Source organism: Trichechus manatus, unplaced genomic scaffold (genome assembly GCF_000243295.1).
Source record: "Trichechus manatus latirostris isolate Lorelei unplaced genomic scaffold, TriManLat1.0 scaffold00021, whole genome shotgun sequence".
In the NCBI taxonomy this organism is placed as follows: domain Eukaryota; kingdom Metazoa; phylum Chordata; class Mammalia; order Sirenia; family Trichechidae; genus Trichechus; species Trichechus manatus.
In genome coordinates this window covers 15828755-15842043 of record NW_004443957.1, presented here as the reverse complement: position 1 = coordinate 15842043, position 13289 = coordinate 15828755, and the positions used below count along the sequence as shown (strand labels likewise).

At 42.3% G+C, this 13289-nt stretch overlaps 1 protein-coding gene across 2 annotated transcripts in view; it reads right to left on the bottom strand.

Moving 5' to 3' along the window:
• Window positions 1–341: 341 nt before the first annotated feature.
• The window catches only part of FAM20B (FAM20B glycosaminoglycan xylosylkinase), a 48963-nt gene continuing 36015 nt past the window's right edge, over window positions 342–13289 (bottom strand). For both annotated transcript variants that reach the window (XM_023728072.1, XM_004372857.2), the window contains exons 5-8: window positions 8877–9048; window positions 8476–8667; window positions 6901–6960; window positions 342–4253 (exon numbers count right to left, since the gene is read on the bottom strand). In XM_023728072.1, the coding sequence (XP_023583840.1) occupies window positions 4022–4253; window positions 6901–6960; window positions 8476–8667; window positions 8877–9048 (656 nt within the window). In that variant the 3' untranslated portion in view covers window positions 342–4021. The remainder of the gene's footprint in view (window positions 4254–6900; window positions 6961–8475; window positions 8668–8876; window positions 9049–13289) is intronic.

Genomic DNA, 13289 nt, shown 5'->3' with positions numbered 1-13289 from the left:
GTGGTACTAGGCTGTGACAAGCTCTTCCGGATTCATAATTCTTTATTGCTAAGGACGCTGCAAGAATGGAGTCAACTATGACACGTACAAAAAGCACCTAAGAATTATTCTACAGAAAATCTTGGCACAGTCACAATATGGTATGGACCTTTTGAAGACTAGCAAGGAAATTTAAAGGTCTTATCCATCAGGTACTGTCCAAACAATCCCTGTGGACATTGTAAGTGGGTGCAAAGGATGTAATCTTCTGTTCCCTATCAAAAGGAGTAGAAAACTGGAATAGAAAACACTGCAAATAACCTGAGAAGGGGAAAAAATTAAGAAACAAGATGATACATTAGTGTTTATTAAAATCTTTATTTTCAGAACTGAAACCCATGGAACACATTAGAAAGCTGGGTTTGCATCTGTCTTGGTGTCTTACCAAGCGCAACCTCTATTTGTGCAACAGCTCCGAGAGGAAACCCTTGGCAGAGCAGTACAGAGAGTAGTGGTTCCTACACCTCCCTTTTAAACAAATAAATTAGCTTCCGAGTAAGTTCCCCCAGTTCCCCCCACATTTTGTGTTTGTGAGTAATACCTTGGTTCCTTAAAAACCTGTGGTAGTACAGTACCCAGTCCCTACCTTTTCACCACCCAGACTTCAGAAATCGAGGGAGAAAAACAGGCCTTCTCCTGCAGAGTAAGTCTCTCGGCAGTCAGTCTGTGCGGCACACCCAGAGCTGTTCACTACGTGCTGGCTGAATGAATGGTCTGTGTCACTTGCTGCCCGCTCTCACACAACCCTGTATTTGCCTAACTTCAAGTCCTTCAGCAGCATAAGCCAGTGTTTCCCTGTGTCAAAATAAATACCCTTTCTTGCTAGAATACATATACAACTATATACATACACACACGCACAGTTACTCATGTTTCCTGAAGCTCAAGATCACAGGATGACTCAAACAAGACAGCCACTGACAGATGTTGTTTTACTCGCAGTCAAGTGTGGTTACTGGTCAAACAAGAATATTGGATGGCAGAGAAGGGAGACTAAGGAGTATGGTGGATGGGGAAGGGAGGCCAGAGACTTTTTTTTAAAAGAAAGATGGATTTCACGGGAAGAACATGTTGCCTTCATGTGACACTGAAGAATTGCCATGTAAATGATTCATCTTTCCCAAAATAATATGCAATGGATGGACCTGAATTCTTCCACTTCTTTCTTACATTCCATCTGACATAGTAAACCTAAGTGCAAACAGGGAGAAATGCCTCATTTACACATTACCAAACAGGGCTCCAGGCAACATCAGATCCATCTATTTTTTGTTTTGCAAAGGAAGTTATTTATGCCCCTCCCCAAGGCTATGCTATAGACTCAGATGAAGAACAGTTTTAGAATGAAACCTCTTTATCCACATTTCCCCACTCAAACTTCTGAATAAATATTTTTAAGCAGTGGGAGGAAGGCATGAAGCGGCAGTCAGTTCTGATTTATAATATTAAAATGGATCCACATCTACCTTTAGATATTAGCTAGGCACACCCAACTCAGGGCTGATCAAACACCAAGAACCCCTCCAAGAGCTTGTTTTGACTGTAATAGCACTGGATTCTAATAAAGAAATAAACCATAGAAGACAGTGTTATAAATCTTTTTAAAAAGACATCTACCTCTTTTTTTTTTTTTCCAGATAGAATTCAGTGTTCGTGAAATTTAGGGTGGTAAGCTTGGTTTCTTCCAAGGTTCGCCTAAGCATACTTTTCCAGCTTAATGCAATCCTGACTTCGAATGTAAATTTATTTCTCAGATGTCATGTCGTACACTCTATAATTCTAACTTTAACTGTTGTGGTTCTGAACACCTTTTGAAACCATGAGTTTGAAATCAGTAGGGAAACAGAATGAAATGATACATTTTTTGCAATGTTTTGAAGGATCAGACATTTGAAAGTAGCTTTCCCACTGCTTTTTCCCTTAGCAGAATTTTCTGCCTTCATCATTATGAATAAAGTTCCCAGTTTGGGAATGGTTTTTGCTCATCCCAGTGCAGCATACTAAGGGCATCACGTGTTTGAAAGAACACTAATACCCAATTTAGTTCAGCTAACGTTTATCAGGAGAACACAGCTCACATCCTTCCCACTGCCTCCCTCCAGCTGTCTCCCAGAAGCTTTAGGGGCAGCACTATCCAAGTTGTTCTCAAGCTGAATTGTGAATTTCCCTGGACACACACAGTAAACGGCCCTAAGATTAGAATCAATGCCCCCTTTTGTTAACACTATTTCAGTGTTTTGTGCTGGTATCTGTCTTTTTAGATTCAACACTCTTATAACTCAGTCCATTCTGTTCCCATCTCAAGACGTATACACACAGTACAAAAGTACCCTAATTTCATGCTATTTTAGTTATAGGTTACTCAGTTACCTTTCAATGCGAGATAACTGGGGCATAAATTCTAAAGCTATCTTTAAAAGTGTGGGTGCCTAAAACTGGTCTCCAATGACTGATATTAAATTTGTTTAACCACACTGTTTAAATATTGACAGAAGTACAAAACCAGAACAATGCCCAGACCAGATGCTGGAGAGACACACGCAGCTCTGGGCACACAGGTGAGTGGGCACATCGGGCCTGACCTCCTTGGCCCTGGATTTTACTGCAACTGCTTACCTGTCAAAATTGCTTTGCCAGAACACAAAAATAAGCCTGTGTTTTAGGAACCTAGAGTTTGAGAGTGCTCGGCGGAGATGGGAGGGTAACACTACATCATGGGTTCAGGACCCAAATAAGACTAAGGGATGAAATTAGGGTTTGACAGAAATCAAAATCTTAAGGCTCCTCATGGTAATCTCCTTAATTTCAAGGCTCAGAAGGCTTAAAATCTTTGTTTCGCATGGCCGAAATCACGAGCTAAGTCCAGACACCAGCAGGGTGTGCGCTGTCATCTGTAGAAGTGAGCTGGCTTTTCTCACAAGGAAGGCACAAACAAAGTTGCCAATCTCTTGGGAACAGCAGCTTCGAGGACCAAATGCCTTAAAGGTAGAGGTGGAAATTCATCTCAAAAGAGAATTGAGGATAGCAGAGATCACAGACAACCTGACTCTCATTCAAGGTTACTGTTTCAGTTTGCTTCGTTAATTTAGAAAGAATTTGCCTGCTTTGGGCAAAAGGGGGGAAAAATAGTCTCCATAAGAGACGCATGCTTGAAATGTAATAATATTTTCTCTAGAGACAAATTTTTGGTTAATTTGGACACAACCATGAGACTGCAGATTTTACTTAGGTAAAGAGTCATTTTTGCTTTTTTCATACCTGAAGAGCTTAAATACAAGGGAACCAGTTTTCACTAATGATCTCAGTATACGATTCAATCATCTCCTCGATTCTGGTTCTACCAAGTCAGTCTTTCTTCTTCCCTCCCCTAAGAATTACCAAAGGACTACTATGCATCTGGTTAGAACATCTTCCCTGCTTTTGCCCTTTTTTCCAATTCTATCCCCTTAAAATATATCCCCTCCAACAGAAAGTGCTATTCTGGCTCAATAGAGTACAAGGTTTTATTTGCTGCCACTCCTTAGGAGGCAGTAAGCTTTTCAATCTGACTAGTCCTGGTAAAACAGGACACAAGAGATTGCAGTGTTTTCAGGAAATCCACAGGTGTGGAGAAAGGACTGTAAGGTGCAACTCAAAACACACACTCCAGAGCCAATCCCAGCAAACTATCCAAATGTCACACCTCTATTAGTCCTTTGGCATAGGAAATTAAAAGTGATCAACCACGACACCCATTGCTAGGATGGGTGCATAACGCCAAGGAAGTCAGAAGGTGATTCAGCAGGAGCATCTCCGTGGTCTGACACTTGTAGATTTTGCTTTAGTTTCTGCCACAGAAAACACCAAAGACATCCAAGGCCACCCTGCCCTCTATCACCAGAACTTGGTGCTGGCCATTTCAGTCCATGGCATAGCATTTGGAATCGATTGTGCTGTTTCTCTATCTTTGAAAAACCAAGTTTCACATATTTTGTGTTGAGAATTACAAGTGGGAGAGAGGCATCCTGTCTTCCACCAGCACAGCGTCTGCCCCAAACTGGTCGGTGCACTGCTTCACGGTGGCCAGAACACTCAAGAGCCGCTGGTCCACGGCGTCCAGGTGAGGGTCAGAGAGCACTGGGGCAATAGGGTCATGGGCCATGGCCGATTTTAAGGCAGACTTCAGCACACCATTCTTCAGGTAGTTCAGTCTGTTCCAGGTAGAAACCCGAATGCTGGAAGGAAAAGGTTTAGGATAGGTTACATAACACCTCTAAAATGGAGTTTAAAGCTTGCTTGACAGACAAAAATAAAGAAATTATGTAAAATATCTCAACTGGAAAACTCATTTCTGTATTACCTCTACATTGGAAATCATTTTGATTTTTTTTTCTGGGTAATTAATCTGAGATATATACGAAGAGTATACATATTTATGTTCACTGCAGTGCTATCTGTAACAGGGAAAATGGGAAACAATTTGAATGTCCAACAATTTGGAAACAGTTAAATAAATGTGGCTTATTCATTCAAGGGAATACCATGCAGCCTTTAAAAACATTCTTGAAATTTGGTGGCATGAGAAAATGCCTATAATATAATGTGGGGTGAGGAAAAAAAGTTAGGGGGACAAAACCTGTTTTACTCCAAATCCGTGGGAAATAAAACGTGTGTGTATATGTGCATATGTATTTACACACACAGGATTAGAATAAAGAACACTACAACAGTAATAGGAGTTACCCTAAGATGTTAACTGGTAATTTTTATTTTCTTCTTTATATGTTGGAGTTTTAAAAAATTTCTACCATTAATATTACATACCAGAAAAAATTTATTTTAAGGACACTTATTTTCTTAATTATTTCAGCAACTAATGAGGATCTTTTGTTTGTTTCAGCAGAAGTCTTTTTAAGTTAAAATAATTACTTCCCTGTGGATAAAGTGGAGTGGGAATTACAACATATGCAGAAAAGTCTGACTCTGCAAGAGGCTCCTGTCCTGCAACTATTTAAAAAGGAGGATGGATCTGTGCACAAAGCACGGAGGGGATGGATGAGCACAGATGCAGTGTGGCTTGGCTACTCTGGAATGGACTACGAATTCCCAGGTTATCAGGGTGTCCTCTCTGTGACCAGGTTATCAGTTTATTGCCTCTCAGCCCCAAATTCACCCTGCAATGTGTGATCTGCTACAATGGACAACACGACTCTTGGTAAGCTTCCTCAGCAGAGGGACACGGCGGGAGGAATGGACCCTCCTGCCACATGCTGGGTCAGTGGTGAAGACATCCAACAGAGCTCTGCCCTAGCCCCATGCCCAGAAAGCACAGTCCCTTAGTGACCTTGCAGCCTAGGCCTGCCTGGTGAGACCCTTCCTGAGGCCTTCTCAACATGGAAACCAGGGCCCTGAAAGCCACCTGCCCATGCTGTGCTGCAATTCCCTCCACAGGCTTACAAGCGTGGCCGCCTGCGGCCCAGAGGGCTCACCAGTTGCTGAGTGCCTGGGCACCGCCTGCACAGCGGGGGGCTGTCTCCTGCCTGCCCAGCGCCTACAGACCAGCTCTGGCCCAGGTAGACCAGCAAACTTCTCTGCTACCCGGGGGCTGAACTACACCTTCTCCAGTGAGGTCCGAACCCCAGGCTTGGGGAGGGGACCTCTTCCAAATTTGTCCTTCCTTGGATACTCCCCCTCAGCCCTAGTTTTCTTTTATCACCTAGTCACTCTTTGTTATCAGAGTTTAATAATTCTTTATATTAAACGTACCTTGTTTAGCCTACTGAGTCTTTTCTGTTTTTCACTGGATCAGGCTGATATACTAACTATTAATACAAAAACAGCTTCCTTCAAAGCCAAATGCAATTTTTGGATTGTAGGAGACCTTGGGTGGTACAAACGATTAAGCACTTGACTATCAGCCAAGAGGTTGGCGGTTCGAACCCACCCAGAGGTGCCTCAGAAAGACAGCCCTGGCGATCTGCTTCTGAAAGGTCACAGCCTTGAAAACCCTATGGAGCATTCTGCTCTGACACACATGGGGTCTCCATGAGTTGGAATGGACTGGATGGCATCTAACAACAACAACGTATCACTGCTTCTCAATATTAATGAAGTAAGGGTTGCCTGGGTTAAAATGTTATTTTTTGTAGAATTGTGTTGCTATGAAAAAAAAAAAAGGAAAGAAAAGAGAAACAGACCAGTAGCTAGGAAGGGCAGTATAGGTGACAGGGGTGTCTCTGGGAGCTAAGTCTTGGACTTGCTTCTCTATGCAGTCAAGCAAGGTGAATCCCAGCTGATTCTTGGTGCTCGGGCTTTAAAATTATACCAGCAATGATGATCTAAAAGAAGCTCCTTGGAGCCCTGTCATTTTCTTGATTTACTTTTTAATGTTTTATTTTCTAATATAGACTTAAAAAATATTAAATACCTATGGGAAAAGTTAGTTACTTTTGATTTAGACAATTTAAAACTGAGATCTGCATACTCCAGGTGGGTGTGGTAGGTGTGGGAGAGGAAGTGACACCACAAGGTCTCACATGGTACAGCTCCTTGGGATACAGATTTTACCAGGGGATTTTTCTTGTGGGGGGGGGGAGTAGGAAATTGTATTTTGATATTTAAACAAACATGGATTATATATTACCAAATAGACTGCAATCTTCTATTCACACAAAGCTCAAAATGAATTCTGAGCTTTGGGCTGCCTGTCCTCTACCTTTCCCTGATCCCCCAATCCCAGGATCTCTGGGGGCTCTGGGCTGAAAAGAATGAAAAGCACTGCTCAGGTACCAGGAGGTTGTCAGGCCAAGAAAACAGACGCGCTGTTACCTGAGCCTGGAAAGGAAGGGAAGGCAGCACACGTATTTGTTGTGTGTAACTTACATGCAACACTGATAGAGAGGGGCAAGAATGCTTCTCTCATCCAGCGAGGGGTTCCCAAAGCTGAAAATTAAATTAAAACTTAGTGAATTAGGTAGAAGCACCAGTTCCCTTCTCAGCATCAAAGCAATCAAATTCCCTACTTAGCGTCAAATTCTGTAAGAACCCCAAATGTGATCCTAAATAATTTCACGCTCCAGCAGCTCAAATCACTTAAATTAAAAATAAACAGGGCATGACCAATTAGACACAGGATCCTCAGTAGTCTGTGCTGAAGTATAAAACAACAAATATACTAATTTACAAGGACCCTTTCTCCTACCAAGATATTGCAAGGTGCTGGAACATTACTATGGTAGCGCAGTGTGGAGCTAAGAGACTGAAAGGAGAACTCAAAGACCCCAAACCTGAAACGTTTTAAGGGGTAGGGAGAGAAACAAAGGCTATTCATACCAGATTCCACAAACGAGCATATGGTTGTTACTTGTAAAAAGAAGTTATACTTGTTTCTACCCCAAAATTACCAACCAGAAAAGATTTGGATTATTCTATTCCGTACAAGTAAGTACATTAACAGATTCACACTGGTTTCCAATTGCTCACAGAGGCTGAGAAAACACTGACTCAAAGTAGATGTAAAAATGATCTAAGTAGTAATTCAGAAAAGGAGAGCTGAATCTGGAAAAACTGTCCATCTTCCACTATTTCCAGGAAGCTCATCTTAATAACTGGAGGGTCCTGGTAGCACTTAATGCAGTGCAGGCCGTCAAATAATCAAGGGCAAAGGCAACTATTCCAATGTATACTTCTCCAGTACACATGACCTTTAGAAAAAAGATCACCTTTACAAGGAAGGATAAAGATTTTCCAGAATATATGTAGCACTGGCCACCACCTGTTTTGCTGTGAGATGGGGCGAGGGCGTGGCAGTGTTTGCTGACCTCTCACCTTCTGTAGCTGCCACGATCTTTCACGGAGCACAGGGCACCTGGTGTTCTGTATAAGTTTGCGACATCATTAGCAAATGCTGTCCAAGCAGTCTTTGCTGTGGACCCAAGTCTCAGCTTATTCCCAGGACCAATGTTAATAATAGTAGTGACCTTGTGCCTGGACAATTCTGGGCTCCAGGGAAGTATTTTATCTAGCAAACACTTATTAAATGTAACTCAAAGTATGGTACAGAACTGGACACCATCGAGAATGCAGAGAGCAAACTGGAAATAAACTCCAAATAGCTCAATAAAAATAAGGACAGAATAATAATATCCACATAAATAAATAAGGATATTCCATTTATTCAAAATGAATAAACTTGACTTATTCGAGATAAAACTAACTTGTCTTTATATATAATCACTAGGCAATTGCTCTCTTCCCATAAAAGTAAAGAGTTTGGGCCTAAACTGCCATAAAGATTGCAAAACATCCCATCAGCAAGATGGGAGGGGAGTGCCAACAGTGATGACCCAAGCAGAAAAGGGAAGTGTGTCTTCTGTCAGTGGTGCTCTGGATGTTTCCCAGGACACCCTAGAAAATCTCCTCCTTGTACACAGATAGATAGGGTTCTGCCAGTCCTACCTTTTGGCATTATCAAGAAGGATGAGCATACTGGCGCCTTCGTCATCTTGAAAGCTCTCATAGTGATGGCGGTCAGCATTGCCAATCAGGTAATCAAAGACAGCTGTGTCAATGATGTCCAGGAGGCGCGGGCCTGAGTCATAGGGGGATGTTTTCTTCACAGCATCGCAGTAGCTCTCATCATATTCCCACCTGGAGGCAAGCAGCATCACCAGGGTTATTTACTAAGTGCAATCACTGTATCTGGCACTGTTTAAAACAGAGAAGAGAGAGTCCCTGCCTAGCAGGTTCACCTCTGATGCCCAGTCTTTGACTGCTGGTCAGAATTCCTGGCTCTCATACGGGATGGCACTGGGCCAGGCACAGGGGAGAATGAAGCAGTAGCCCACAGGGGCATTTACCTGGCCAATTTGCCCTCTCGGTAAGTCCTGCCCCATGGGTGTCTGTGTTTCTGCAGAGGCCACACATCTGGGAGCCAAAGCGTGACAGATCCCTCCATTGTGTCTCCATCGGCACAGGCTGGCTCTGTTTCTCGGCAGTAATAACACTTCCCATAGAAACAAGTATTGTTTCCTAAAAGGGAGGAAGGAACCAAATACACTTAAGGAAAAAAGGAAGATTCCATTCTCCCCAAACACTACAGCAAAGATCCTGAACTAACTACATTTCAAACGTTTAGTTTTCTGAACAGATAATAAAAGCACATGGTGTAAAAAATTCAAAAGGTACAAAAGGACACGTACTAAACAAATCATCTTCCCTCCTCCTCCGTGTCGTCCCTTCTACCCAATCTCTCAAGAGTCAACTATTATCACTAGTCTTTTTTTTCAATTGTGCTTTAAATGAAAGTTTACAGTTCAAGTTAGTTTCTCATACAAAACTTTGTACACACACTGCTATGTGACCCTAGTTGCACTTCCCATGCTGTGACAGCACACTCCTCCTTTCCACCCCGGATTTCCCGTGTCCATTCAACCAGCTCTTAACCCTCTTTGCCTCCCCATCTCACCTCTGGACAGAAGCTGCCCATTTAGGCTCTTGTATCTACTTGAGCTAAGAGGCACACTCCTCACAAGTATCACTTTATGCCTTATAGTCCAGTCTAATCTTTCTCTAATAAGAGTTCGCTTCGGGAATAGTTTTGGCTAACAGAGAGTCGGGGGTCCATGGCTTCCGGGGTCCCTTGAGTCTCAGTCAGACCACTAAGTCTGGTCTTTTTACTAGAATTTGAGTTCTGCACCCCACTTTTCTCCTGCCCCATCAGGGACTCTCTGTTGTATTACCTGTCAGGGCGGTCATTGGTGGTAGCCAGGCACCATCTAGTTCTGGTCTCAGGCTGATGGAGTCTTTGGTTTATATGGCCCTTTTGTCTCTTGGGGCTAATACTTTACTTGTGTCTTTGATGTTCTTCATTCTCCTGTGCTCCACGTGGGTTGGGACCAATTGATGCATCTTAGATGGCTGCTCGCTAGCTTTTAAGACCCCAAACACCACTTACCAAAGCGGGATACAGAACATGTTCTTAATTAACTTTGTTATGCCAATTGACCTAGTTGTCCCCTGAAACCATGGTCACCAGCCCCCGCCCCTGCTACTCTATGCCTTGAAGTGTTTGGTTGTATTCAGGAAACTTCTTAGCTTTGGTTTAGTCCAGTTGTGCTGACTCCCCTGTAGTGTGTGCTCTCCTCCCCTTCACCTAAGATAATTGTTGTCTGCTATTGAGCTAGTGAATACCCCTTTCCCTCCCTCCCCACCCTCGTAACCATCAAAGAATGTTTTCTTCTGTGTTTAAACCTTTTCTTGACTGCTTATAATAGTGGTCTTATACAATATTTGTCCTTTGGCGACTGACTAATTTCACTCAGCATAATGCCTTCCAGATTCATCCCGTTATGTTTCTCAGATTCACTCTTATTCTTTATCGTTGCATAGTATTCCATTGTGTGAATATACCATAATTTGTGTATCCATTTGCTCGCTGATGAGCACCTACGTTGTTTCCATCTTTTTGCTATTGTGAACAATGCTGCAATGAACATGGGTGTGCATATATCTATTCCTGTGATGGCTCTTATTTCTCTAGGATATATTCCAAGGAGACGGATTGCTGGATCGTATGGTACTTCTATTTCTAGTTTTTTAAGGAAGCATCAAATTGATTTCCAAAGGTTGTGTACCATTTAACATTCCCACCAACAGTGTCTAAGTGTTTCAGTCTCTCCACAGCCTCTCCAACATTTATTATTTTTGTTTTTTGGATTAATGCTAGCCTTGTTGGGGTGAGATGGTATCTCACTGTAGTTTTGATCTGCATTTCTCTAATGGTTAACGATCGTGAGCATTTCCTCATGTATCTGGTAGCCACCCGAACGTCTTCTTTGGTGAAGTGCCCGTACATATCCTTTGCCCATTTTTTAACTGAGTTATTTGTCTTTTTTGTTGTTGAGGTTTTGCAGTATCTTGTAGATTTTAGAGATTAGACCCTGATCGGATATGTCACAGACAAAAATTTTTTCCTAGTCTGTAGGTTGTCTTTTTACTCTTTTACTATTATCACCAGTCTTTCTCAACTCACTTTAATTAAAGGAAAGTAATGGCCTCTTCTCCTTAATTAGGGCTGAGATTTAGGCCAGAGTGCCCAGGGGAGAGAGAGGGCATGTCTGGGGCCAAGCTGTGGCCAGGAATTTGGTTATATACAGGAGAGTTTGAGCAAATAAGTAAACAGATTGAGGATACTGGAAATTAGGTTTCTGACAGAGTGAGAAGGGAATACAGATATAGAAAGGTGGAAGGTTAAATTAATTTCTGTAGATTAGAATTAATTAGATTAGAATTGCAGACATTGATATGAATCATGGTTTTAACGCCATACACACAGATACAGAAAAAGATACAGACTGCGTATATGTGTATCTATGCATATACGTGTGTACATATATATAAACATAAATTTCCAACCTCTGTCCACCAAGAGAACCTAGAGACAATGACATTCTGGTAGTAACAAGCACACAGAGCACAAACATAGTTTCCAAATACAACTTTAATACCACATTGAAAGGAACTAGTGCTCTTGAAGGAATAGTTGACTTCAGAGCCAGGGCAGGGAAAGTACAAGATGGATTTGGAACATGTTGTTATGCCAGTGAGTAAGGAAGTGCTCAGAAAATGACGGGGACACTCCAAAATGACACAGGAGCCAGCCTGCTGGGGTTCCCACTGGCTAAATTTGTGACCGTTTGAGCATCAAAATAAATAACGACAGTAATAAATTGTTCTCAGCAAAGAAAGAGTCTGTAAGTTAATAGTGATATAAAAAAATGAACGAATGAATGATGGAATTAGAAAATCACCATACGGCAACAATTATTAAAAAAAACAACAAAAAACCTGGTGCTGTCCAGTCAATTCCGACTCACAGCGCCCCTACAGGACAAAGTAGAACTGCCCCATAGGGTTTCCAAGGAGCAACTGGTGGATTCAAACTGCTTGCTGACCTTTTGGTTAGCAGCCAAGCTCTTAACCACTATTATTGAGGCAAGAATTATCAATGAGCACTAATTAATTGAAAGTTTGATAAGGAATAGAATATTTACATAGTTCTAGAGCATCTCTCTACAAAGTACCCAGTAATTAATTATTAATTAAGTTCTTGTTATTGTTAGGTGTCATCAAGTCTGTTCTGACTCATAGCAACCCTATCTACAATAGAATGAAACACTGCGTGGCCCTACACCATCCTCACAATCCTTGCTATGTTTGAGCCCATTGCTGCAGCCACTATCAATCCATCTCATTGAGGGTCTTCCTCTTATTCCCTGACCCTCTACTTTACCAAGCATGATGTCCTTCTCCAGGGACTGGTCCCTCCTGATAGTATGTCCAAAATACATGAGACGAAGTCTTGTCATCCTTGCTTTTAAGGGGCACTCTGGCTGCATTTCTTCCAAGACAGATTTGTTCATTCTTCTGGCAGTCATGGTATATTCAATATTCTTTGCCAACACCACAATTCAGAGGCATCAATTCTTCTCTGGCCTTCCTTATTCATTGTCCAGCTTCCGCATGCATATGAGGTGATTGAAAATACCACGGTTTAGTTCAGTCGCAACTTGGTCTTCAAAGCGACATCTTTGCTTTTTAACATTTCAAAGAGGTCTTTTGCAGTAGATTTGCCCAACACTGTGTCTGTTCGTTTTTTTTTCTCCCCATACAAAAATTTATACATACATTGTTATGTGACTCTAATTGCTCTCCCCATACTGTGACAGCACACTTCTTCTTTCCACCCGATTCCCCAGGTCCATTCAACCAGCTTCTAACCCTCTCTGCCTTTCCATCTCACCTCCGGAGAGAAGCTGTCCATTTAGTCTCCTGTATCTGCTTAAGCTAAGTGGCACACTCCTCACGAGTATCACTTTATGTCCCACAGTCCAGTCCAATCCGTCTGAAGAGTTGGCCTCGGAAATTGTTTTAGTTCTGGGCTGATACAGAATCCAGGGGCCATGCTTTCTGGGGTTCCTCCAGTGTCAGTCAGACCACTAAGTCTGACCTTTTTACTAGAATTTGAGTTCTGTACCCCACCTTTCTCCTGCTCCATCCAGGACTCTCTGTTGTGTTCCCTGTCAGGGCAGTCATTGGTGGTAGCTGGGCACCATCTAGTTCCTCTGGTCTCAGGCTGATGAAGTCTCTGGTTTATGTGGCCCCTTCTGTCTGTTGGGCTACTACCTTCCTTGTGTCTTTGGTGTTCTTCATTCTCCTTTACTCCAGGTGGTTGGGACCAATTGATGCATCTTAGACGGCTACTTGCAAGC